Source organism: Thamnophis elegans, chromosome 2, assembly GCF_009769535.1.
Source record: "Thamnophis elegans isolate rThaEle1 chromosome 2, rThaEle1.pri, whole genome shotgun sequence".
NCBI classification, from domain to species: domain Eukaryota; kingdom Metazoa; phylum Chordata; class Lepidosauria; order Squamata; family Colubridae; genus Thamnophis; species Thamnophis elegans.
In genome coordinates, this window is record NC_045542.1 from 91,168,023 (window position 1) to 91,196,017 (window position 27,995).

At 39.6% G+C, this 27,995-nt stretch overlaps 1 protein-coding gene across 3 annotated transcripts; it reads right to left on the reverse strand.

Moving 5' to 3' along the window:
- Window positions 1-615: 615 nt before the first annotated feature.
- On the reverse strand, window positions 616-27,991 carry CD74 (CD74 molecule). Of its 3 annotated transcripts, XM_032210582.1 has the most exons (10): window positions 27,815-27,991; window positions 22,488-22,663; window positions 21,979-22,046; window positions 21,110-21,172; window positions 18,206-18,301; window positions 17,784-17,850; window positions 12,713-12,901; window positions 3,247-3,324; window positions 3,096-3,155; window positions 616-1,829 (listed from the first exon to the last, which is right to left on the reverse strand). In XM_032210582.1, exons 1-9 carry the CDS (start codon window positions 27,868-27,870, stop codon window positions 3,109-3,111), a joined length of 840 nt encoding a protein of 279 aa, XP_032066473.1. In that variant the 5' UTR covers window positions 27,871-27,991; the 3' UTR covers window positions 616-1,829; window positions 3,096-3,108. The 3 variants fall into 3 exon arrangements, with proteins under 3 accessions (XP_032066473.1, XP_032066475.1, XP_032066474.1); XM_032210584.1 differs by lacking the exon at window positions 12,713-12,901; XM_032210583.1 differs by lacking the exon at window positions 3,247-3,324.
- Window positions 27,992-27,995: the final 4 nt, after the last annotated feature.

Genomic DNA, 27,995 nt, shown 5'->3' on the forward strand with positions numbered 1-27,995 from the left:
GGAATTCTGGTAGGAAATTCCAACTTGATTATTCCAAGTAAAGGAGATTACTCTATTGCAGCCTAATCAAGAAAATCACTGAAAAGGTTCTTCCTGCCCCATTACCTTTAACATGGCAACACATAACTTTGCGGTGTTGGGGCAAGTTATAATTAACTGACCTTGAAAACTGTTATTATTTTGAGCTCATGACTTTGTAGGGTCTCAACATCTTTTTTACATCGTGGCAACCAAAACTGGATGCGGTATTCCAAGTGTGGCCTTACCAAGGCATTATAAAGTGGTATTAACACTGTTATTATGGAAGGATGCAGCTTGTTCCTGAACTCATGTATGGGACGTTTTGTGAAAGCTGTTCTTTGTGTAGATCCCTCTTCTCTGATGTCTGCAGTGGTCAAAAAGAAAGACAGCATCTCCATCACACTTGCCTAATGATTGTATGCACAATCAAATGAAAGCATGTCAGGAATAATAACATCATTAGCAATTACTGAGCAAAATACTGCAGCAGCATCTTTCTGCAACTGCACTTTGTTCAAAGGAGAGGATATTCTGGCAGCCTGTGCGTTGCTAGAATGTGAAAGGGTCAAATCATTCACTTCAGCAGAAGAGTGCTTCATTAATTGGTTACTTTTTTATTTTGCAAAAGCTTACAATTAAAATCATCTTAGTTTGTTATCAGTGATTATATATTCAGTGTGCATCATTAACAGACCATAGACTATGATTGGTATATAAACGTGAGAGCCTATCATCAATTAGAAGTATGTTTTAAAGACTTCTTTGCTTATCTTAACTTGCTCAATAACTATTCTAAAGATTATGTTAAGGATATTCTTAAAGAAAGCATGAATACACGTCAGCAGGCCAAAATCTAATACTCTACTAAGCTTTTCTTGGGGGAAAAAAACATGCTACCTATGCCATCCAGTTAGTAAAGTTGGTCTTTCTGGAAGTAAGGATGTCTCCCCTGTAAAATACTGTGCCCCATCCTGATGTCTGCCAGATGACTGCAACTCCCAGAATCCCCAGAACATTTCTCCACCTTAGTAATTCTTGGCTCAGTTGAAGCCCAAACATCTTAGATTGCCATGATTAAGAAAAACTGTTTTAAAGAGTAACATCAAATATGCTGGCCTAGATCTCTGACCTTGTGATAATACATCTGGAAGACGCCAATTCAGGAATGTTGTTTTAGAGATTTTGTTCTAATCATTCACATAAAATATAGTAAATTGGCGCATATCAACTTTGTTAGCTTCAAGATGGGTGGACTTCAAATTCTAGGAGTTGAAGTCCTTCCTTGAAGCTGCCAAGGTTGAGAAAATAATGAAGTAAATAATGATATGAATGGGTGGGCTTTGTAAAATCAGGAGAGGCAATCTGAGGGAAATAAACCTTGCAAAGAAAGCGTTTTGGAGAAATGGCATCTTTGTCGTATTTTAAATTCCTATTTGATGGTAAGTGGACATGTGGAACAGGATTGATGTTGAAATATTTGCACAGTGATCTTAACTGATTAACCATCAGAATGGGAGGAGGGTGGGCATGAACTGATTATACAGGGAAATACCTAATTTCTTATTTGTTGTCCTTGATAAGCATAGGTCACTTTTCTAAAAGAATAATTCTGTACTGAGCATTGTTGACAGTAATAATTAAGCTACCTTCCTTTTCATTTAAGGATAATTCTTAAACTGAAAAATTTAGAAGCAGATTCCTTTTACAGTAATCCTTGAAATCAGCATCCAAGCAGAGCAAAAGTGAAAAAAGCCCAAGACAATTTGGCTTTCTTAGGCCAATGTGCTGGCTTCCTTGTTTCATATTTTCTAAGGAGAAAAAAAGAAGAAGAAATGAGAATGGTAACCACACTAGTTAAAGAAAACAAAACTATTATTTAGAAGTCTGAGTCTAGCTTGGTCTCTAAAGTGGGAAAGTCCACATCATATTTTCAAGATACCAAACCAATCATATGTTTTAACCATATCCTATGGATTACTGTAGCATTATTCAACTTACCCATGTATTTGCCACAAGCTCCTTTTATTCTGACCTTTTCCCCTTCAAGTTATTCTACACGACATTTATTTAATGCACAGTTCTAAATATTTAAGGTGCCAGTTCAATAAATTTGATGAAACCAATTCAAGGAAGCTGCTTGTTTAGCTTTTATATCTGTACATCTGTTCTTCACACATGCATATAGTTTAAAAAACTGTTGTTCCAGCATTATGAAGCATAAAGACATTTATATGTTCTGCAATCTAGTTGGACATGCATCTAAAACATAAGCATGGAATCTGTGAAACTTACACATCCAGCAGTGTATTAGACCAACTGGATGTAACCAAGATATTTTTCCCTCTTCAGAATAACATTTGAACTGCAGTTCTTTATTGCATGGTAGATATTTGTAGATAATGTAAGATGCAAATTGCTACTACTAGCCTTGATATTGGTACACTTTTTCTGAATCAGGTGGGCAGCATTAGCTGAGAAATGAATATGGTTAAAGAGTTATGGAACTTACAGCATGCCCTTTTTAGCTATGGAGCTTATGTCCTTTAGAGGGGTGTGCATAAGTAGGTGCATGCATAAGTGCAGCAGCGTGCCTAGCATCCCTGCCCTAATGTCCCCATTTATTTGCACCCATTTCCTGTGTTCTTATTCATGTTTATTCTTATCCTGTTATCTTGTACATGAGTGACAAACTAAATAAATAAATAAATAAAATAGACCTTTATAGCCCTAAGCCAAGCCCTACTTAACCTGGTCTCTCCATATAGCTGGGATTTCAAGACAGTTCCTAGCCAGCAAGCCAAAGAGCGTGCAAACAGAACATCCAGCCATCTAAAGGATATTAAGTTGGGGTAGGCTGCCATGGCTATCTGTAGCTAAGCATTTTGGGAAGCAGGATATTGCCCTAAAGTAGGGGTCTCCAACCTTGGCAACTTTTAAGACTTGTGGACTTCAACTCCCAGAGTTCCTCAGCAGAGTTCCCAACTAGTTCCACAAGTCTTAAAAGTTGCCAAGGTTGGAGACCCCTGCCCTACAGAGCCCTCTGCACAGATTGAACAGGGTTCTCCTCAAGTCACCTGAAAAGATCCATCAGTATTGGTCTCCAGAATAGGTCGCATTCTCAGGATCCAAAATGCCTGCAAAGACAAAATATTCACACATTTAAAGAGACTAAAAACTTCTATTTCTTAATTTGAAAGAATCGATCAGTGCAACAAATGTTACCACCTTGGGGGGCTTTTGTTGCATTTATTGCAGGGAGGCGGCGAGTGGGGCGGGCTGGTGGTCCACTCTGATTAGTTATCCCTATAAATAAATAAATAAATAAATAAATAAATAAATAAATAAATAAATAAATAAATAATAAATAAATAAATAAATGTTTTACAAAGTGAAAAAACAGTACAAATTTTAAAAAGAAAAGGAATACAAGAGAAAAGATAAAAGAAAAAAGATATAAAGAAGTGGCTTCTGATCTTTACTGTTGTTATAAATGCGTTTATATGTTTTTAATATTCAACTTTTTTATTTTTCTTTAAAAAAAAAAAAAAACACAAATATGTCATCATTTGTCAATCATTAAGACATTAAAGTACAATTTTTTTTTGTTGTGTGTATCCCTCCCTCCCTCCACCCCCCCACCCCCCCTCCTCCTTCCCCCCCCCCCCGACTTCCCAGAACCCGTACACGGTATGGATTTTTAACTAACACAGTCTAAAATCTATTGAGAAAAAAGAAATAAAGAAATTAATGACATTCTAGATTGACCTTAGCTTCTTCTTACTGAACTGACTTTTAACAGTTTAAATCATTTCTGATCTTAAGCATAGGCTAACTGGAATTTCTTAGTCCCGTATTTATTTTGTATATAGTCAATCCATTTTTTCCAGTCTCGTTTATATCTCTCATTTGAATTTTCCTTCTTTTAAAAACATTTTGCAAGACCCACCATATTTTTATCCAAAATGCCTTAACCTTTTGGCAGGTCCACCATATATGATAATATGTAGCATCGAGAGAACCACACCTCCAACATTTAGGCTGTACATTCGGATACATAGAAGCCAACTTTTTAGGATCTAAATGCCATCTATAGAACATCTTGTAAAAATTTTCTCTCAGATTTTGAGCTTGTGTAAATTTCACATTTCTTACCCAGATTCTTTCCCATGTATCCAACATTATTGGTTCCTCAATATTTTGAGCCCATTTTATCATACAATCTTTAACTAATTCTGTTTCCGAATCCATCTGTATTAATACATTATATATCCTCTTTATATGCATTAAGCTTTGATCTCTTATTTGTTTAAACAGATTATCCTCAACTTGAATAAAACCAATTTTTTGATCTATTTTCCACCTAGCCTGTAATTGCCCATACTGGAACCATGTTTGAACTACCTTCTCCTCTTTTAATACCTCTAAACATTTTAATTGTAATACCCCCCTTTCCGAGGTAAGAAGCTGTCTGTAAGTAATTCTGTCCTGTCTTTGTGCTGTATTCATATTTTCAATTGCGTGTCTAGGAATTGCCCACATGGGTATCTTGTCATTTAATTTATATTGATATTTCTTCCAGACCCGCAATAAAGCATTTCTTAAAATATGACTTTTAAAGGTCTTATCCAATTTTTTGTTGAATAACAGGTAAGCATGCCAACCAAATACCAGATCGTGTCCCTCAATGTTCAATATTCTATCATTGGTTAAATGAATCCAATCACTAATTGCAGATAATGCCACTGCATCATAATATAGTTTTAAATTAGGTAGTTTCAATCCTCCTCTCTCACGTACATCTTGCATTATTTTCATCTTTACCCTCGGCTTCTTTCCTGCCCACACAAATTTGTTGATACCCTTCTGCCATTCTAAAAGGTTCGCATCTTTTTTAAGTATAGGTAACATTTGGAAGAGAAATAAAAATTTTGGTAAAATGTTCATTTTCACTGCCGCTATCCTACCCAGCAAAGATAAGTGCAATTTCTCCCATTTTTTCATCTCTGTCTGTATGCTATGCCAAAGTGGTTCATAATTATGCTTATATAATTTCCCATTTGAAGTTAAAATGTTAACTCCAAGATATTTGACTTTTTTAACTACCTCACATCCTAGCATCACTCCTAATTCTTCCTTTTGTTTAATATTCATATTTATAGCTAATATTTTGGTTTTTCCTAAGTTTATTTTAAAGCCCGACACTTGACCATATTGATTAATCATATTCATTAAAACCATACTGGATTCCTGCGGTTGTTCCAATATTATGACCAAATCATCCGCAAAAGCGCGGACTCTATATTCTTGCTGCCTAATCTTGATCCCTTTTAAACCATCCAAGCCCCGTATTTTATTCAACAATACTTCCAAAGTTATAATAAACAATAATGGGGACAAAGGACAGCCCTGTCTTGTACCTTTTCCAATTTGAAAAGAGTCTGTTAGACTTCCATTGACTATGATTTGTGCTGTTTGCTGTTGGTATATTGCTTTAATTGACTGTAAAAAATTATCTCCTATCTGCATTTTTTGCAGTATCTTCAACAGAAATTGCCAATTAACTCGATCAAAGGCCTTCTCAGCATCCAAAAATATAAACGCAGCAGGGATCTGGTTGTTCTTTCCCAAATATTCTAATGCATTAATAATTAATCTAACATTACTTTTCATCTGTCTCCCTTGTATAAAACCTGTTTGGTCCGTATGTATCAATTGTTGAATGACCAACATTAACCTATTTGCTAATATTTTAGTAAAAATTTTATAATCTACATTCAGTAATGAAATGGGTCTATAATTTTTGGGTTGAGTAGTATCTTGATCTTCTTTGGGTATCAAAGATATAAACGCTGTCTTCCAAGATGGAGGGACTTTACCTTCCGTTTGAATCATATTAAATAATTCTCTAAGAGGTTCTACCATTTCTAACTGTAAGTTTTTGTAGTAAACCGCTGTCAAGCCATCTGTACCTGGTGCTTTCCCTGGCTTTAATTGCTTAATTACCTGCAGGATTTCCCCCGAGGTTATTGGTTGATTCAATTTTTGCCTGTGTTCTTCTCTAACTGAAGGTATTTTCTCCTTGTCTAAATATTTGTCTATGTCTAAACCATTAATTTTATCCCCTTTATACAGTTCTGTAAAAAATTCCCAGAAAGCCTTTTGAATCTCTTCCTGTTGGAACACCTCCTTCCCTCTGTAAATCAGTTTAGATATATTTCGAGTTTTCCTTTTTTTCCTAATCTGATAAGCTAACCATCTGCCAGGTTTGTTTGCATTACAAAAAGTATTGTGTTTTGCATATAATAAATTAGTAGCTACCTGGTCAGAGATCAACATGTCAAATTGAGATTTTAATATGTTAATAGCTTCCTTAACCTTTGTATCGTCTGGTTTCCTTGTTAACTCCAGCTCTTTTCTCTTAATTTCCTCTTCCAGTTCTGTTCGTTTTAACCCTTGCTTATTTCTATGTGTTTTATTTATATTCATCAAAACTCCTCTCATATACGCTTTGCTTGCATCCCATACAAATTCCATAGATGTACCCTTATTCATATTCAAAACAAAATATTCAGATAGTAATTTTTTACAATCATTAATATAGTTTTCATATCTAAATAAATTTTCATTCAGTCTCCAAAACCTTCTTGCCTGCACTACCCTTCCCAACTCCATCCAAACTGGGTTATGGTCCGAAAGGACTCTAGCTGCAATCTTTGTTTTCTTGACCCTAGAAAGCAAATCATTAGTGATTAGAATAAAATCAATCCTTGAAAGGGATTGATGCCTGTCCGAGAAGAAAGTGAAGTCATATTCCTCTGCATTTCTTTCTCGCCAGATATCTCTCAATTCAAAATCATCCATAATGTCAAAGAAAGATTTGGGTAACTTTGCTCGCATCTTGGTATTTAAGCGGGAAATCTTCTTATCTCTCTTAGTGTCTATCACTCCATTCCAGTCACCCAATAGTATACAGGAACTATAGTCCCACTGTACTAATTTAGCATGAAGATTTCTATAGAATCTATCTTGCTGTTGATTGGGAGCATAAATTCCCAAAAGTAATGTCTTTTTCCCTTCTAAGATTAAGTCTAAAGCAATATATCTTCCGAAGGGATCTGCTTCTATTAATTCAGCTTTCATATCTTTTCTTAAGTATACAACTATACCATTCTTCTTTTCCATAGCAGAAGCTGCAAAATGTTGACCAAGTTTTGAGTTGATCAGATATTTTTGATCAGTTGACTTAATATGAGTTTCTTGCAAACAAATTACATCGTTCTTAAACTGTTTAAGATAATGAAATATTTTCTTCCTCTTCTGTGGAGAGTTCAGTCCGTTGACATTCCATGTTAAGATCTTAGTTGTCATCTTTGGTTGGTTGAAGCATTTTTAGAGCTTCCTGCATGGCCTGTTTGACCTTAGGTCTAGCTCCTCCCACTGCTTCCAGATTTGTTGTTGTAGTTCCTTGATCGATGGCCGGTGATTGTTGACGCTGTTGCTTCTTAGCTTGTTTCTCCATACGTCTAGTAGTCATGCGGCTAGGTCTTGGTTCCATAGCACCTTGCACTTCTAGAGAAGAGAGATGCTCCATCTTGTCTGGTGGTTGTATAGTTTGCTGTCTATCCTGTCCTTCTTGTGGTCTTTCTCTAGGTCCAGATGGTGCAGGGTGTCCGGCCTTCAATATATTATAATAAAAATCTCGGGCTTTCCATACAGAGTTGAGGCGGTACCTTTGCTTATCAAATGTAAATATGATGCCGAATGGTGCATCCCATCTATACTGTATCTGACGATTTCTGAGTTCTTCGACCAAAAAAGCGTAATCTCTTCTGGCTCTTAACATTTGAGGTGGTATCTCTTTCAAAACAGCCAGGTCTTTACCGCCAATTTGAAGCTTAGTGTTATAAGACGCTTGCAGTACCATATTTCTGAACTCTCTTGTAGTAAAATATATAACGATGTCTCGAGGAAGCTGCTTCTGCTTTGCCAGCCAGGAGTTAACGCGGTAAGCTTTGTCAATTTGCCAGCCTTGGTTGGTCCCTGGTCTTCCCATCAGGCGGTCAAAAGCTTCCGATAGGATCTGTTTCAGGTTCTCCTGTTTCTCCTCACGCAGCCCCCTTACTCTTAATGCGAACTCCATTTGTCGGTACTGTATCATAATAATTTCTTTTTCAGCATTTTCCACTTTTTGTTCCACCACCTCTGTTTTCAATGTCAAGTTAGCATTGGCATCATTAAGAACCTCTAGAGTATCTTCCACTCCAGAAATATGTTCTGTTAATACAGTTACAAGACTCAGCATGTCATCTCTAATTTTATCAACCTTAGCCTCAAATTTCTCATACAACTCCTGTTTAAGTCCTTTTATTTCACTTTTAATTTCACTTTTAATTTCTTCTTTCATTTCTTTTATTTCCTCTTTTCTCTCCTCTCTATTATCTCTAAATTTATCTTCCATTTTAATTGTCTGTGCATTAAGAGCCTCGCTTAGATTACTCAGAAAAAATTCTTTCGTTAACACATCCCCAGCAGGGGGCGTAGGAAGCGGAGGCTGCAGCTTTGTACCAGGCACTGAGGATGTGCCCCTGGAAGTAGAGGGTGACGACTTCAAGTTAATATTTGGTTTTGAGGCCATTTCAAAATTTGTCTGCCTGCAGTTAATAAAACTCTATTGCCAAATATGCAGCTTTAAGTAAGGAGGCTTTTATTTTGAAGTTTAAGGCTTGGCAAAAATTTCAGTGAGTAAACATTGTAACAAGACCGTTCAACAGATTCATCACCATTTAACTTCCAAATAAGCAAAGTTAATGAAGGAGTAAAATTCTTCTATTGTGAAACCAAAACATGTGATAAGCTATCTCTTTTGTTTTGAATTCTTTTCAAGAATTCTTTTCAATTCTTTTGAAGTCTTGTGAGAATTAGCAAAAAGTGTTCGTTATTACCGGAGAAACCAGCCTGCTCGGCGCCATTTTAAAAGCCTCTGAGTAAATAATTTTTCGGAGGAGAAAAAGAGAAGAAGCTAAAATGTTGATAAGCAATTATTGTCCTCGCAGTAAACGGATTCTGCTCGTGATAAGATTAAATCAAACAAAACTTAGAGCAGAGTGGGAGAGACCTACTTTGTCCTGCACAAGGCAGTTTGAAATTCCCAGCACGGACAGCCGTTCTGCCATGGGCTAGCCCCCCTTTCCTTGCAAGCACAAAAGCTGCAAAAATCGAAGAGCATTTGCCAGCAAAACAGTTTCTTCTTTCCCTCTTGCCTGAAGGATAAGAAAACCTGATAAGACGTCAGATGGAAGATCCTCTAAACAGGTACGTAGCCAGGAATTCGGAGGCAGCTGATTTTTTGCTGCCTTCACCAGTAGGCTCCTCCCAGGAAGTCCAAATGCGTTTATATGTTGTCCTCCATCTCTATATAGTTCTATCATCGCTTCCTTCTTTCCATATTCTATTTTTTTCTAATCCCATAAATCCCAAATTACATATTTTTCCATTTTCAGGAAAAAAAATAATATTAAAGGGTGTCTAGTCATTAACAAATGTAGCTGTCTTTTTCCTAATCAAATCCCTATATCTGCAAATGTTCTCATCTTTACCAACATTCCTTTATTGTGTGTATTTCAGAATCTTCAGCTATTCCTTTTCAAGGAACTCTGCAACTATCTCATTGTTTAAACCTGGGAGGAAGCTGTCTTGGCTTTAAAAAAAGCCTCCTGATCCTCTAGAAGCAAAGCCCCCTGATCTTTTATTGGCACACAAATACTAGCTTTTCTCTGATCAGGATATACCTATAATCCTAATTTAGCTTGTCTATTAACCAACAACCCCTCCCTTTGGTCCAACAAAATAACAGAGTCGGATGGGACCTTGTAGGTCATCTAGTCCAATCTGCCCAAGCAGGAGACCCTATACCATTTCTGACAGATGGCAGTCCAGTCTCTTCTTGAAAGCTTCTAATGATAAAGCTCTCACAACTTCTGAAGGCAAGCTGTTCCATTGATCGAGTGTTCTCCCAGTCAGAAATTTTCTCCTTATTTCTTGGTTGAATCTCTCCTTAATTAGCTTCCATCCATTATTCCTTCTCTGGCCTTCAGATGCTTTGGAAAATAGGTTGATCACCTCCTCTCTGGGGCAGCCCCTCAAGTATTGGAACACTCCTATCATGGTCTAGATCAGGCATGTCCAACCTACGGCTCATATACAACCCTGAACAGCTAGTAATGCAGCCCCAAGATGTACACTTTTAACATTACATGATTTTTAGCTATATTTTTCATGACTCAATTGCACAGTAGTCAAGTATGGACTACGTAGGGAACAATCGAACACTGTGTACAGGAGGGCACTGAGCTGTGTTATCTTCACCTCCTGTGCCCACCACACATAGTCGAATAGAAATCCACGTGTGTCAGACATTACATTTGTTTGTGCAGCTTGGCAAGTAAAGTGCAGTGGTAACAAATTATATGTGTGTGATAATGTGTCTGTGCCTGTGAAGACAGACATTTATTAATCCAGAAAAAAAAAAATTCTTAAGATTTTTGTTGGGAAGCATACATGTAAGTTTTCTGATTTAATTATTACACTTGGGTTTACTGCATTAATTCGTAAAATAATAAGTTAAAATAGCTTTTTAGCAACTGTGGTAGAGTGGTGCAAAAATTAATTAAATAGTTCTTTGCTCATGATATTGATATAATTACATATGCTCCATCACTATTTAGGAAAATAAATGGTTACTTTTTTTATGAAAGCACAGCTTCAACATCCTGTCAAAAAAACCCAGAAGCATAAAAAAATAAAATTGAGAAAGAGTTTTCAATGAAAAATGGAGAGTTGAATACTTTTTTGTCAAAACAAATAATAAGGCACTATGCTTAATTTGCAGGGAATTGTGTCTGTTTTAAAGATTACAAATTAGAAAGACATGTAAAACACGCTGCCAAATTCGATACATATCAAGGGATGTTTTGTAAAAACAAAATAGCGGAACTGAAAAAAGCATGTCATCTAACCATTTTTAAAACAAATTTACGACTAATTTGATAGTTATGTGGTAGAAAATCTGATCGCAAAAAAATTGAAACCATTTACTAATGGTGAGTTTATTAAGCAATTTATGGCAAGTATGGCAGAAATAATTTATCTTAGGGGTTTTTTTTAAATGGATTTTTCTAAAATCAGTTTGTCTCACTATACTATAGCCAGGCAAATTGCAAAAAATAGAAAATTCTATCTTTCTCTATCGAAAGAGATTTGGAGAGTAAAGTTAGTAATTTCAAATTTTATGCTTTGGAAGTAGATAAAGTAGTAATGCTACAAATATGACTCAATTTGCCATTTTTATTAGGGGTGTTGATAACAAATATAATCTCACTGAAGAAAAATGGCTTTAGTACCATTAAAAAACACAACTAAACGTGATTTACCTCAAGCAACAGAAATTACGTTCCCAAGTCTACAAATCTGGTATAGCTACTGATAGTGGCCTGGCTATGGTTGGTTTTTTAAAAAAAAGCATTTATAAAACTAATAGAAGACAATGCAATTTCTGCCAGCAACTCATATTTGATAAAACATCATTGCATTGTGCATCAAGAAAATGTATGCACAAAAGCTTTAAAAATGGATGGGGCCATTCATTCAAGTGATGATGGGTATGGGGCATATAGATGGAAGCCAAAGGGCAGGCCTTTGCAGGGGAAGATGCCACCTATGCTTAAGACCAGTGGCGTGTTCCAGCCCTCTGAACTCACTCCCAGACCGCCTCAGAGATGTACCCTGGGGGAGTTTGGCACCAACCAAGGCCACAGGGGACAGGGGGAGTGGCAGTTGTCATTCGAGAATCTCTCTTGGCCTTCAGGGACCATGCTCCCCACGTTTCCAGATGGGAGACCCTGTTTCTGAGACTAGGCTGCCAGGATCAAATGGGAGTGTTTCTGCTGTACCAGCCTCCCTGGTGTGTAGCAACCTCCTTGCCTCAGCTACTGGAGGCCAATCTGCTTCCAGGTGCAATTCAAGGTGTTGGTTATTATCTTTAAAGCAGGGCTGTCAATTATATTTCTAATTGTCAAACTCCAGGCCCCGAGGCCAGATGCATCATGTGCTGGCCACGCCCATGTCCAGTTTAGCGAGGGGAGGGGAATTCTGATATGTCACGTGACGCCCTCATGACAATGTGAGTTTGACATCCCTGCTCTAAAGCATGAATCCAGGATATCTGTGGAACTACCTTTTCCCAGTGGGATCCCATTTGTGCTGCAAAGGGGCCTACTGCAGATCCCATCAGCCTCTTGGTAAGATCCAAGAGAAGGGCTTTTTCTGCCATGGCCCTCTTCTTTGGAATATCTTGCACAGGAGGTAAAATCTGCCTTCTCTTTTTTTTTCAGCCTTCAGAAAATACCTTAAAACGTGGCTATGAGGCCCTGAAGGAAAAGCTGTTGGCTGGAGGTGGTTAGTAGTGCATGAGCAGAGAAGGCGCTCCCACTTCTCCACGCCAAACCTATGGATTTTTAGTTTAATTTTTATATGTTCTTATATTTCTAATTGTCTGGATATTTGTATCGCACAGTAAGCAACTCAGAGTTGCTTCAGACTGCAAGATGGGTGGCAAACAAATTTAATATTCATAAGCATAACCATCACATGAGTAACTCTCCTCATTGATAGCAAGCAGAAAGAAGCTCTTTACCAGTACAGTTTGGACGTCCTCTGATTTTAGTGCCCTCAATTTCGGTACCATCTTTGTAGACACACCAGCAATAGCCGGTGCTGGAATGGCACTGCATAGGCAGATAGTTCCCCTTTTTATCACAATGGGCACATAATTTTCCTATATGGACACCTTTAACACACTCTTCCTTCTGGCACTTGGTTTTCCCTTTAAAAAAAAGTGGGGGGGGGAGAACCAAGGAAATGTTAATATTTATAGCTGATTGCCAGGACTCTTTCTATTTTTTTAAAGCACTTGTAAATCACAATAATCACATCCTTTGCCTTCAGAAGAGCATATATGATGATACAGAATGTATGGCCTTTAGTGCAGATTGTGGTGCAAACTCCCCTCAGCCTCACCCAGCAAGGACATAACAGAACAACAAGAGTTGGAAGGGATCTTGGAGATCTTCTAGTCCAACCCCCTACTCAAGCAGGAAACCCTATACTATTTCAGAAAAATGGCTGTCCACGAAGGGCCAGGAATGGTTGGAGTTGTCAAATATCTAGGACAAGGCTGTCAAACTCATGGGCCACGGGCCAGATGTGTCACGCACTTGATCACACCCGGTTTTAGCGAAGGGGGAAAAGTCATGATACATCATGTGACAATGCCATGACAACGCGTGTTTGACACCCCTGATCTAGGATACGTGATCCTGGACAAATCAGAGTTAATGACTGCAGTGGTGTATGATAGATTAGAAGTCATTGTGGACTTTCTGTGAGTTAATTATAACATTTGATTGTTAACAGCCTGGCCTGAACAAAACAAATCAAAGTATTGATTATTGTTAATTTTAATTTGAATTCTTTTAAAAAAATGTGTCATTGTTAATTTTAATTGGGTTTGGGGATATCCTATTTAATTTCTTTTTAACTTTTGTAGTATGTGTTTCTTTTACGCCGCCCTGAGTCCTTGGGAGAAGGGCGGCATATAAATCGAATAAACCTCAAACCTCAACAGAGGACTTTAAAGTTTACCTTTGCTGTTGAGTTTACCTGTTAAGGGTTCTTTTTTTTACAGTAGATAGATGTCACATTGCTTGGGTAAATAGAGTTGTGGAAGTTCATAAACTGTGGGCCTGTTTTGCAAGGGGGAGAACTATTGTTGAAATATATTTATCATATTCAGCTAGGGGGGAACAATATGTGTGTATGTTTTTGGTTGTTGTTTTATGTCAATTTTTGTCTTGTTTATCATTTTGCCTTGTCCTTTTTTTTTTCTTTTGGAGTTTGTATTTTAACTTGGGATGTAAATTAAAAAAAAAATGAGGAGTGGTGGCAGTTGTACTTCAACTCTGTCTGAAGAGATGCCATTCTCCAATGCTGGTGTAATTAAACATGATAAATTTATATATTGAGCATAATTCAGAAATGAAGTGTTTCTCGGAATGTGGCACAACTCCATGCCAGAAAGCCAGTCCCTCGGGGAGAAGCATTCAATAGTCCTTTTCCAAGGACAGTGGGGCTTTTGCATACACAATGCACATTGGAAGGGAAGGGAGCAAGCAAGTCTACTGCATAGCCATCGCATCACACATAAGCAGCCTGGAAGCTACAAGTAAAGTTTTAACTTATGGCTGACTGTGTCGGCTACTCCTTAATCATCAAAACATGTTCCATTGTAGCTACAGCAAAGGGAAGGGAAGGGTAAGGAAATAATGCTTTTTGTAACAATATGCCACTTTAATTATGACAGCTATTTCATTGGGATGGCTCCCAAGGAAGCCATTTAGCCTAATGAGAGCAAACACTAATGAGTAGTCTAATGGAGGTAGTATTAATATAAATCCTGCTAATGGGGGCAGTAGTTGATGACTGCTGGGCGGCTAATTGATCTGAAAACCTCAGCCACTGGGTTTGGTTTCAAAAACTGCAGAAATCACAGAAGGAAGAATTCTTCTTAAACACAAGATTGGTGCTCAAGTTAGTTGCATAAAGTTACTGAACTTACTGAAGCATTATTATTGAATCATTTATGGAGGGGAATTGCTGAAACGCCTAAGATGTTCCCGTGGGTTTTAAATTATATTGAAGGGGCTCTTAATTTGCATCTTGGGTCTTCCTTCCTCCAGATGCAACTTCTAGTTTGTAACTGAAGTATTAAATGAATCATTTATTGCTGTGTGTGTATGTATGTGTGTGAAAGAGAGAGGGAGAAGGAGGGAGGGGAAACACATTCTTCTGCTTGGTGACTTCCAGTGCTTTCTCTTCTCTTTCCATCTAAGTTCTGGGCTCTACAGCATGTAAAGCTCATCAACCAAGCAGGCTCAATAAGTTAACAGGTAGTCCTCGACTTAAGACCACAAGTGAAGCCAAATGTATATTGTTAAGCAAGTTTGCCCCATTTTACAACCTTTCTTGCCACAGTGGTCAAGTGAACCACTACAATAGTTAAATTAGTCAAACGTTTGCCAGGTGAAACTGGCTTCTTCATTGACTTGGCTCATCAGAAGGCTGCAAAAGGCGATCACGTGACACCACCACCACCCCCAGGACGCTGCAAGCATCATAAATATGAGTCAGTTCTGATCACAGGACCGTGGGGCTGCTACGACAGTCGTAAGTGTGCAACCTGGTGATCAGTCATTTTTTTCAGTGCCGTTGTAACTTTGAATGGTCACTAAACAAACTGTTGTAAATCGAGGACTACCTGTACGGTGTACATTCTGCCCATTGCCTCTTCCTTGTAGAAAGGCAAGGAGCTTCAGCTACAAAAGATTTCCAAGTCAAACACCCTGTAGTAGTAAAACAATAAGTACTGCATAAATAGTCTGTTCCAAAATTAATTTGTATTAATTGATCCAGAAAGACAACCCCCCGCCCTTCCCCAAATGATGTCCAATGGGTACAAAGCGGTTCCTTCAATGGATGTTAGGGAGCCCTGACAAAGAAGATGGGATGACAAGAGAAAACGGTGGCTTGGCCACTGTTTCCATGTTATAGAATAGAATAACAGAGTTGGTAAGGACCTTGGAGGTCTTCTAGTCCAACCCCCTGCCTAGGTAGTAAACCCTATACCGTTTCAGACAAATGGCTATCCAGCATCTTCTTAAAGACTTCCAGTGTTGGGGCATTCACAACTTCTGGAGGCAAGCTGTTCCACTGATTAATTGTTCTAACTGTCAGGAAATTTCTCCTCAGTTCTAAGTGGCTTCTCTCCTTGATTAGTTTCCACCCATTGCTTCTTGTTCTACCCTTATGATCCTTCTTACCCTTGTGATCCTTCTTGTTCTCTCGCTCACTGGGATCAGCCCTAATCTGCTATTGACATGGACTCTTGATAAATGTAGGTATCTAATAAAGACTGACATTTTCATCCCAGCTTAAGACACCGGCCAATTTACATCAAGAAGGGATTTGAATATTTTACACAATGAGTTATATCCAAACGGCAATATTCCTTGGCACATCGTTCAGTAACCCCCCTGGATAGCTTGCTCTCAGAAATGCATTGTTGAAGGGCCAAAGGCAAATGGTTTATTTTGTGCAAAAAGGAACCGAAAAGGACAGAATAAGGCACTGATATAATTTTACAGCTGGCAATAAGAATACTGAATTCAACCAACATTGGCAAGAAGAGAGGAGCAGTACCCTTGGCATCAATTTAAAACATGTTTGCATCTTTAAAAGCCATTGGCTTCCAGTGAAGGGCCTGCCTTGGCTTGTTTGAGAATAGAACCAAGCTTTCATCTAGTTCCGACACATTGGTCTGTCTGGGAAGGAAGCTTCTCCTCTTCCAACTCTCCATCCCAGCTACTTTGGAAGATGGGAGGACCGCGTAGGATGGAGAGCTGCAACTTGAGAAGGAATTTGTGGAAATGGCAAAATCCCCTTTGCAACAGAACAAGAAATTTTCATTTACAAGATCATTTTCTGTTAATGACCCTATAACCCCTTGCGGGGTGGAGTCTGGGCAACTGAATGGAGCTAAGTGTTTAGTAGCCGGATGCCCTTCCTGTTGCCAATGTGGAGTTTTGTTCAGCAGATACATTCTCATTGTGCCCAGAGAGAGAAATATCTGCCTCTACCGAGGATCAAACTCACAGCCTCCTGGTTGTGAGGCGAGAGCTCCACCTCTAGGCCACCACACCACTCATTTGCATTTACAAGATGGTGCCTTTGAATTCTTTCATAGAACGTGGGGCTTCCTTCGAGTAAAAAAAAAGCAGCTCAAGGTTGACTCAGCCTTCCATCCTTCCAAGGTTGGTAAAATGAGGACCCAGATTGTTGAGGAAAATAGGCTGACTCTGTAAACTGCTTAGAGAAGGCTGTAAAGCACTGTGAAGCGGTATATAAGTCTAACTGCTTTTGCTATTGCTGATTGGACGCACCAAAGGCATCTTCCTGCAATTGGCTTTCTTCATTACTATAATGCTATGTACGGGTAGTCCTCAACTTACAACCACAGCTGAGCCCCAAATTTCCGTTGCTAAGCAAACCAGTTGTTAGTGAATCACTGCAGTTGTTAAGTGAACCATGTGGTTGTTAAGTGAGTCTGGCTTTTCCCATTGACTTTGCTTGTTAGAAGCCAGTTGAGAAGGTTGCAAATCACACGACCCCAGGACAATGCAATTGTCATAGACACAGGCTAGTTGCCAAGGGCCCAAATGTTGATCACAATGGTTGTAACGGTGAAAAATGATCATAAGTCAGTTTCCTCAGTGCTATTGTAACTTCAGATGGTCACTAAGCAAATGGTTGTAAGTCGAGGACTACCTGTACGGCACTGATCCTAAACTATGAAATAAGCAAAGCTACATAGAATGGGACATGGGGGAGACAAACCCTCTGACCTTTCTGCATATACCTCAGTATTTAACTTTCCTCACAAAGCTTGGTAACATCACGACACTTGGGAATGCCTTCTAGAATATTGTTGCTGTTCCTACTCATTTCCTACACTTCTTTAGGATGGTAAGCACAAGTAGAACATGACACTTTGATCTGCTCTGAGGTGAACGGATTCATTCTTTGCTTCTAAGAATTTCATGCTTACTTCACGCTTAAAACCTGTTTGTTTCCTACAAGTCTAGCATGCATACCTTTTTCGTTATCCGCTTTTTGGGCCAATTGGAAGATCAGCCACTTGTGCATCCAGGTTTCAAACTCCTGAAAACAGACCAGATATCGTTACTGAAGGTTAATTATATTAAATTAAGGCCACCATTGTTCTGCCCCTCCTTGGTAACTCCTTGGAGAACAATCCGTATCTCCTAAAGAGGGCTATTGAAGATCCATAGGAAGATGCAGGTGTTTCTTATGTAAGTAGAGAGGAAGGTAGAAAAGCAGAGGATTTCTGGTAGGACTATACTTGGCCCTCCTGTAGCAGTGGAAATCAGAATAAGGCAGTCCAAGGTCTTGGTAAGAAAATGAGAGAATCACAGAAGAGGGATGAAGGTTCAGGAAAGAAAATTAGTAGCATCCAAGGAGGAGGAACAGGACTTTAGGAATGATAGAGACTTACCTTCCAGTCATTGTAACCCATGTGGATCTTCAGGTGTCCCAAATTTTCCATGAAGTTGCTTTTTAATTCAGGAAAATTTCTGGTTGGGTTTTCTCGCTAAAGAAAGAGACATATTTTCAGTACAAGAAGGGCTGTTATTCAAGAGTACCAGGGTCAGGTTCGTATGCTGATTATTATTTTTTTCTTTTCATTTTGGCTTAGGATGTGGTTAAGCCTATGCAGCTATGTTTAATATGTTTAGGTTTAGGATTATGCATGAATTCACATGCTCTGCTAAACTACCGAGTTCCCCCCCCCAAATAAGACAGGGTCTTATTTTCTTTTGACCCCCGAAATAAGCGCTTGGCCTTATTTTTGGGGAGGTCTTATTATTTTTGAGGTGCAGGAGGCCCCTTAACCTCAGCCTGCAGCCCACAGATCAGCTGATCCAGAGAGGGCCAGAAGTTCTGTCTTTGTTTCTGGCACGCTCTTGCCAGCCCTAGCGTCATTGGGTTTACTGGTCTTTTTACAACCGCCACTAAGAGAAGGGGCGCAGTAGCTAAGGTTTACGGGAGCGGCCTCCACAAGGCTGTTCCGCATGGATGGCAAGTGCATGTGAGGCGCGTGGAGCATATTCCCCCCTCCTCCCAGGAATTGGTGGGGACCGGCTGCATATGCATTTAAATGTTTTAGGGGAGGGCTTATTTTTGGGGGGGAGGGTTTATTTTATCGCATGCGGTCAAAAGCCCGATTAGGCTTATTCTCCAGGGAGGTTTTTATTTTCGGGAAAACAGGGTATGATTTGTTTAACTATGACATATTAAAACAACTGGTATCAGTTTCATGCAACATGCTTAGCCCAAATGAAGCAACAAAGTGTGTGATGACTTTGCATGTTGTGTGAACCAGGTGTGAAGACTAGGCTTAGTTTACACATTATGAGCAACTTGGTTTCAGCAGTTTAATGAAGTGCCCTAATCTGTGAGATCATGTAGACATGACTGCAACAGTTCTGTACGTTGGGACTGGATCGCCACTTCATCCCTCTGAATGGTAATTTAAAACAGAAAAGGAGTTGATGGGATAGGGGTTGCTGGCATCCCTAACCCATAGTTCTCCTCCCTCCAGTTTACTTCCTAAATTCTCTTCCTTGTAAAGAGCAAGGAAGCTGACCTTGATGGAGATATGCAGCTGCTACCTAGACAAAAGAAGCTGAAACATTTTTAAAGTCCAGGAAGAGATGACATTAGGAAGAGGCTTAGGCATAGACCTCCCTAATTCACTGAATTATAGGAAGAGAGGGACAGTGTAGCACAATGAGACTGTGGCAAGAGACTGTTATTACATCCAACCTCAGAGTAGATTTCACCTTCCTAGCTAAAGGGAGGCTAAAGCTAATTGTAGAGTTTATTTCCTAGCCTGGTCTACTCAATGGCGCTGGCAATCTGTCTCAGTGGGATTCCAAAATCTGAATGTAACTCTCATCCCAAGAAAAGCAGATAGGCCAAAGAGGTTTTGAAAATATCCATTTCACTCAACTAGCACAATTAACTTTGAATACATTGGAATACCTAGGCTGGGGAGTGGTGCTAAAGCACACAGATCAAGCAAAAGAGGAACTTGAAATAAAAAGTACAGCTCTCTTTGCAGAGTTAAAGTGAAAGCACTTGGCAAGAGGAACTCTTTGGTCAAGGTCCAAAGCAGTTACACGCCTGACTGTGAAAAACCAGCACAGAATTACAGTTTGTGCTTTGTTGTTTAAAGAGAAAAATAAATACTAATCAACTTATCCGGAACAAACTGGTGCACCAAAAGTTTGCTTCCATCGGCAGCTTCCTTAGATCTTGGCAGAAGCTACTGCTAGGTTCTGTAAGATTCACTAAAGAAGGCCCTTCCCTCTCCCATTTTTCTTTTGAGTTTCAGTTACTCCACAGATTGTATGTATCTGCAGTCAAGGATCGTTGCTGATTCTCATGTCTGGAGAAAACATTCACCAATTAATTCACCAAAAGTCGATTAATGAGGTTTATATAAGTAATGAAGTCTCAGATCTGATTCTAACAAGGAAGAAGGACAGATTTTCTGCGGAAAATAGTTTAACACAGTGATGGCGAATGTTTTTGTCCTTGCGTGCCAAAATTGTGTGCACGTGTTCAATAGCATGAGCATGCATGCCCCACACCCATAATGCAATGCGCCCCACCCACCTGTGCATACGAACGAGACCACCCCCACGCATGCACGCACTGCCTCCCCCTCCCCATGCGTGCACTACCCATGTGAGGAGGAGGGAGTTTTCACCCTCCCCAGGCTCCAGAGGCTTTGCTCAAGCCTCTGGGAGGACGAAAATGGCCTCCCCCAGACTCTGGAGGCTCTCCGGAGGCTAGAAACATGCTCTGTTTTTGGTACCAGGAAGCTTCAGGAAAGCCTCCGGAGCCTGGGAAGGGTGAAAAGCGGGCCAACTGGAAGTTGAAAAATGAATTTCTGGTAGGCCCGTTGGGCCTTTTTTTCACCCTCCCCAGGCTCCAGAGGCTTTCCTGAAGCCTGAAGAGGGTGAAAACAGCTTTCTCCGCCTCCCTCTCGCCCCCCCCCCAAAAGGCCAAAAATTAGCTGGCCAGTGTGCACATGCACACTGGAGCGAATGGCTTGTGTGCCGGCAGATATGGCTCCACATGCCACCTGTGGCACGCGTGCCATAGGTTCGCCATCACAGACAATGAATATTAGATGCTGAGTGGAAGGTAGAGGCTCAAGGAGGAGCCACAACCTTGAGAGAGAGAGTTTGAATACAGCAACGTGTGGTGTACGCTGTGCCTTTTCTCTCAAGCTTTCATGCATCACCGGATGCAGATTTGCTGGTGTATCCACAATCGGGACACAATGCTTTGTCACAAACCGCAAAAGTAACAAGACGAGACCCCTTACCAAGAGCATGCGTTTGACTTGATCCTCGGTGCTATTAGTCAGCTTCTTTTCCATCTGCAAAAACTGTAAAAAAGAAAATAGGGATTTATACCAGGAAAAGAGAAAATTAGAAGGAGTTCCCTTGACCCTGGAATTACAGTAGCGGTGGCGGGGGGGGGGGGGTCTATTCTTGTGATCCTAAGAGAAGAAGGGAGGGACTAAGATAATTTAAACATAATGGTTGCCTCACTTTGTGTGTATCAATTCTAAATACACTTTGTGGGCAAAGTTCTAAACAATTCTAAATTGTGTGTAACCATGATCCATGAAAGTTTGTGCAAAAACAAACGTGTTGCCTTGAGAGTACTACATAACCCTTGGTTGAAGTGCTGTGAAAGGTGAACTTTTAAAACTAGGCAGTTTTTCACAAGTTGCAGAACTGCCCATTGAAATAGTTCAAGAGGAACTATTGGGAATTCAACCAGTGATGGGATTCAAATAATTTAACAACCAGTTCTCTGCCCCAATGACCAACTGTGAGGGGGGTGGGTGGCTCAGTGGTCATGTGACTGTGTGGGTGTCGCCAATTCAACATCCCTCAGGTCAATGGGCGCTTCGCCTTACTTATTGCAATGTAACTGGAGAGGCAGTTTCTGTAAACAGGGCAATAAAGATTAGGCTAGAAACAATACCAGAATGTTTCTTTCCTGCCTTACAGGAGTAGCCCTGTAAAGTGGAAAAAACCAAAATGAGATGTCTTCTTCTGCTTAGAAAGTTAACAACCGCTTCTCCCGAATAGGTGTGAATTGGCTGAATCCCACCACTGAATCCAGCACAGATAGACAACAATAAGTCATGGAACGGAAAGGATCAGTGTCTGTTCTCTTTACCTCATGTTCATTCAGGGCCAAAGGCATCACATTGGCTATTGCCATCTTTGGGCCTGATCTTTGGACATCTGTGGGAAGAAAGAGAGTTTTAATATGCATATCGAAAAGGGTAAACATAAGAGCATTCACAAATGCCTTCTACTCTTATACGTGTGTCAAACCAGGGACATAAGAATTTGAGTCCCTGGTTGTAATCAAGACAAATCTCTGAAGCATGACAAAGGCATGTTTACCTTTGTGCATGTGTGAGTGTGCCCAACAGAAATTTTGACTAGCTTTCTTTGAGTCGGAAAGCCTGTCCTTCATACCCAACCACAAATTACTTTCAAAAATCCCTTTTCCTACCAGATAGCTTTTTTCCAAGCAGGATTAAATAAAGAGATCACAAGGAGCTTGTGCAACTGCAAACAAGATGTCACAAGTAAACCTTGTCTAAGGCCCATCCATCATCTTTGCGCTCTGCAGCTGAAAGTGAAAGGAAGGGGTGGGTTGGGGGGTAGCTGACTAACTTTTAGAGATGCTGCCGGTCAGGGAGTCCAGTTTCAGTTGCTGAGTGTTCTTGTTCAGCTTGGTGATCTGGTTGTCATGCTGATACACAAAGTAGACGGTCACAGCCTGGCCAGCGAGGAGCAAGACCCCCAGGAGAGAAAAGATAGTGTAGGCAGTCCCCTTGCTGCAAGAATTGCTGCCAAATATAAGAGGTGTGTGTCAGTACTCACCCAGCCATCCTAATGTCTGTCCCTCCCTCTCTAACCGGAGGTCCTTTACCAAAACATCTGCATTTAAGTGGTGATGAATGCACATCTGCAGGATTCTGCTAGAGATACACGTTGCTTTGACATTTCTGCTATTTATAATGCAGAGCTCTGCCTGTTGCAGGAATTACCAAGTTAGTTGTGATAGCAGATGACTCGGTGATCCAGCCCCTTATGATTTTGTTAAAAATTAGAAAGAATTATAGAGAAAGAGCAAATGAAGTCATTACAGGTAGTCCTTGACTTACAACAGTTCGTTTAGTGACTGTTCAAAGTTACAAAAAGTGACTTATGACTGTTTTTCACACTTACAACCATTGCAGGATCCCCATGGTCACGTGATCAAAATTCAGGAGCTTGACAGCTGACTCATATTTATGATGGTTGCAGTGTCATGGGATCCCCTTTTTCGACCTTGGGACAAGCATAGGATATTTGATTTCCTTATTGATAGGTCCCAGTTCGTGCGAGTTGGAAGAAAAGTTTCCATCTCCATCTCCTTGAGTAGGGGTTCCCCACAGGGTTATGTCTTGAGTCTGCTACTGTTCACCTGGATGTCTGACGACTGCTGTGGCAAATCTGCTACGAATCATATTGTGAAGTATGCGGATGACATGGCAGTGGTGGGTCTTATCCAGCTGACAATAGGGAAGAGGTGAAAATTCTGGTGGACTGGTGCAATAAAAGTAACCTGGTTCTAAATGTTAATAAAACAAAGGAGATCACTGTAGATTTTAGAAAGAGCTGACATAGTCATACTTCCCTCAGTATCAAGGATGCAGCTGTAGAGGTGGTCAACCGTATTGAATATCTGGGGGTGCAGATAACTAACAATCTGAAATAATCTCTCCACACATCATCCTTAGTGAAGCGTGCAAACCAGCATCTGCATTTCCTGCATCGGCTGAGGAGAGCACATCTTTCTTCTTCTGTCCTGGCCACTTTTTACAGAGACACGATTGACAGCATTTCAACAAACTGCAACACTGTTTGGTTTGGTGGCTGCAGTGCCTCAGAGAGAAAGTTCATACAGAGAGTGGTAAGGACAGCTGAGATGATTGTAGGAAACTTGCTTCCCATTATTCAGGATACTGCTTATAAGCTATGTGCTTAGAACTGAAAGCATTGTCAGAGACCTGCACACCCACTTCACGGTCTGTTTCTGTTGCTCCCCTCTTGGGGGAGGTTTTGAAGTATTTCCAGGAGGACTACCAGATTCTGTAACAGCTTTGTTCCCTACGCCATCTATCTGGTATAAACTCACAAGATTCTTTTCTCCCCCACTATTTATATGTACACATTTGAACTAGACTATGATGTTTTTCTGTGTTATATGTGTGTGTGTGTGTATATGTTATAATGGTTATCTTTTGAGAGCTGAATTCAACAAAAAATCATTTTAATGAATGCTGATTAGCATACATTTAAAGTGACAACAAAGTTCTATTCTGTTCCATTCTCTCAGATGATTCCCTTTTGCGACAAGCAAAATCAATGAGGAAGCCTGATTCACTTAACAATCGTATCACTAATTTAACAACTGCAGCGATTCACTTAACAAATGTGGCAAGGAAGGTCATAAAATGGGGAAAATTCACTTAACAAATGGCTCACTTAGCAACAGAAATATTGTGATGGTCAATTGTAGTTGTAAGTCAAAGATTATCTGTATTTTTCCCCTTTCACCAAAGGATTAATTTCCCTCATGGAAATCCCTCCCTTCCCTCCCTTTGGAAGCCTAGCATAGAGGCAATTAAGTAAACAATCTACCAACACCCTCCTGAACAAACATTGCAAGATAAAGGTGTGGTTTTTGTTTTTATATGTATAACACAGACCAAAATGGAAACAGTGGAATAGGCAGAAAATCACACATGGCCAATAAAAAAGTCCCCTATCAAATTACAGAAAACCCCTATCTTCCCCTGTATCTTACCTCTCGCATAGCTCACAAAATAATCTAGTCCAAAAACAAACTTGAGAAATTCCCAAGAGACCTTTATATGATTCATTAATTTGGATTTGTTGCTTGCAAAATAGAAGTTGAAAGCGAAAGCGAAGAAATGTTTGCCAGCACAACACAAGGAGTGTAACAAATCAAGGTTTTTATTCTGGCTAGCTCCCTTGTAGGTTTGCACTTTGTAACTGCTCCAACGAAGTCCACAGAATGTGATTTTTTTTTAAAAAAAAAAATCAAGATGTGCGACATATAAAAAACAGGTGGAGTTTTGAACAATCAGTATACATATATTCACTGATTATAGAGGCAGCTACAGGCGACAGAAGAAGAACTTTTGGAATGAAAAGTCACTGTTTTTTTAAAAAAGATGGATATGTTTGACAACACTATCCTAGAAGAGCCTTTTCCACATGCCAAGTTTTATATGCAGGTATTTTTTTTAAAAAAAAGCAATCAAGAAGAACTTTCAGTCTAAGGTTTCCGAACTAGCAGGTTAGTTTAACCTTGTAAAATATTATTAGGTCTGCTGGCTGCTAAGGTGGTCATGTTGTTTCCAGACAATTCTGGAAAAGAGGCGAAAAAATTACTTGAAATACATAAATTGAAGCCACAGACATAACAACTGGGGGAAGAGTTCTTCTGCAGGTTAAAGAATTCCACTTATGATTTAAATAATTATCATAAAAACACACTGTCTAATTGTTCAAGATTTATTTCCATCAATATCAGTAAGTTTTTAAAGGTGACAACGCCCTCAGCTAACTGCATTTCCGGTGACTGCATACTTGGCAGCATTACTGGTGTGGTTCGCTTTCTTCCAGAATGTTCTTTCAATTTCCTAATCTAGAAATACCAGGTGGTTCTCCCCAGTGGTGGGTTTCAAAACTTTTTAGAACCTCTTCTGTAGGTGTGACCTGCTTTGTGGGAGTGGTTTGCCAGCCATGTAACCAGGTGGGAGTGGCTTGCCAGCCATGTGACTGGGTGGGCGTGGCCAACTTGTAAAATGTGGTGAAACTCACTTAACAACGCTCTTGCTTAGCAACCAAAATGTTGGCTCAGCAACTCTGGTATTTGAAGCACGAAAATCTTAAAGCTGTCAAGTTACAAGACCCTTGCAGCCCTAACCCTTTAGAAAAAAAAATCCCAGGGGTGTTCAAACTTGACAGCTTTAAGACTTGTAGACTTCAACTCCCAGAATTCCTCCTCTCGCTCTTTATCTTGATGATATGCGGATGGGCGGGGAGAGGGAGCTGTAACCGGTTCTAAACGACACTGTACATTTGTGGAACCTCTTCTATAGAAGAGGTTAGAACTGGCAGGAACCCACCCAACTTCTCCCCCACCTAAGTACTACCCAGGACAGACCCTCCTTCTGAGGACAGAGTATCCTGGTATACTCTGGGCAGTCTTCCATTTTAAATTAAGTTAGAGTGGATTCAAAAGCAGAATATACTGTGGTGTGTTACCTTGGAGAAAAAAAATGTGGAGAGTTTAGCATTTTAACTGCAAGTTATACCAGCATGCACTCAGTGGGAGTTAGAAAATGTGCTCATAACTAGATGAGAGGTTTTTGAACACATTTCACCCTAGCAACAGCTAATCATCTGGAATCTATTAAATGATTGCTTTGATTATTGGCTTGTCTTATAGTGTCTGTGGCCAGCTTTACCGCGGTATAATTCCCTAAAAATGGTCTCCTTTATTAAGAATTATTTTTCACCATGTAAAACTGTACAGCATCTGAGGACATAATATACAACTTTAGGCACTGTAAAAAAATACAAATGTGCTTTGGGACTATGAGAACTCAGATTCACATTTCTGCTGCTTTACGAAGCTTTGAACATTTTACAGGACTGTTATGAAAGTAATATAGTCGAATTTTAGCTTTTCTTAAAGAAGTGGTAAGATGCCTATGTAATGAATTTTGGGGAGCAAAACTAAAAATGATATTGTCCTTTATTTAAAAAAAATGTACAAAGTAGTTCTACTGGGCAGAATAAATAATAATGAAAAGCAAAGGGCAATTCGTGGCTACAAATATGTTTTAAAATGACACTTTTAATGCAAAAATTGTGAACATTTTTACTGCTTAGAAAGGAACAAAAAGGACAGGAAAAGAGAATATTTCCAAAGCACTATTGTAAAACAAAATTGAAAATGGTGATATACCAGAGAAAATGTATAATTCATTGCCAGTGATTAAAAAATAGCTCCAGTACTTATTTGGTTTTAGCGCATAACTTAATATATTGTTAAACTGATAACTAATACTATGGCTTCCTTATAATCTGACTGGTTTTCTTAAGCACCAAACACAGTGTCTAAACTTTTCGGTAAGATTGAAAGATTGCCCTAGAGTGATTGTGCTAATGAAGCAAGCCCAGCATGAAAAGATTCAAGGTTAGAAATATGCCTACACTTGAACAAGGTTTATAATCTTGTGCTAAGAATGGAATGGAATTGTGCTAAGGCAAAATATGGTTGAGTTAGCATATAGCGTGAACTATATTGTGATTTATAAAACATAGTTTACGACTCGGCATGAGTGTAAAGCCAATTATACGTCATTCAATAAATCATAGTTGAAGACAAAAATAAGAGCAATCTAAGCAATGTAATCCCACCCATGTTTATTCACCCAACCCCGTGAATACAAAATGGGCTTATTTCCATGTAAATTTTCATAATGTTACATCTTCAGACCTTCCCACGATTCCTGTTCTTCCGTTTTGAAAATCCATATAACCCAGCCTGTGACTTTTGCCACCAGATTTCCTCCAGTTGGAACAGGCTACCACCCATTTAGCACCACCACCGGCATATAGGGTTAGATGCTAGGAATTGTTAACCAACCCAGGTGGAGGGCATTGTGCATGGAAAACTGCCACTAGCCTTTGGCCAATGCACTGAGGGTCTACTTAAATGCTTGTCTTAATTCCTTCTTATATCAGCATAGACATTTCTAGAGACATTGGGGGGTTTACAGAAGGACACCCCCCACATTATTATGTTTCTCACCTACATCAAATGTCCCCTATTTTTCATTACGATGGAGGTTGCAATACTGGACACTCAAAACTCAGCCCAAGGAAATGGGCTGAGTGGTAGCTACAAATACCTTGCTTGTTGTCTTGCAGAACCAGTTGGTGGGAGAAGAATATGGTCGTCCTCCATGGTCTTTATTGCCTCAGGAGCCGAGTTGCGGCAATGTGGTTGATGGCTGGGAAATGAGAATTTTAAAAAGTTTGCTGGACTTTTCAAGTGTTTCTTCAAAGGCAAATGAGGGAAGTGAAAATAGA

Bases quoted from the DNA above. Each gene is read 5' to 3' on its own strand.
- CD74 (XM_032210582.1), bottom strand. From the start codon at position 27,870: ATGGAGGACGACCATATTCTTCTCCCACCAACTGGTTCTGCAAGACAA. The intron at 22,664-27,814 runs GTATTTGTAGCT...TATATTTGGCAG, and splicing joins TCTGCAAGACAACAAGCAAG to CAATTCTTGCAGCAAGGGGA. The intron at 21,173-21,978 runs GTAAAGAGAACA...TCTTTTTTACAG, and splicing joins TGGCCCTGAATGAACATGAG to TTTTTGCAGATGGAAAAGAA.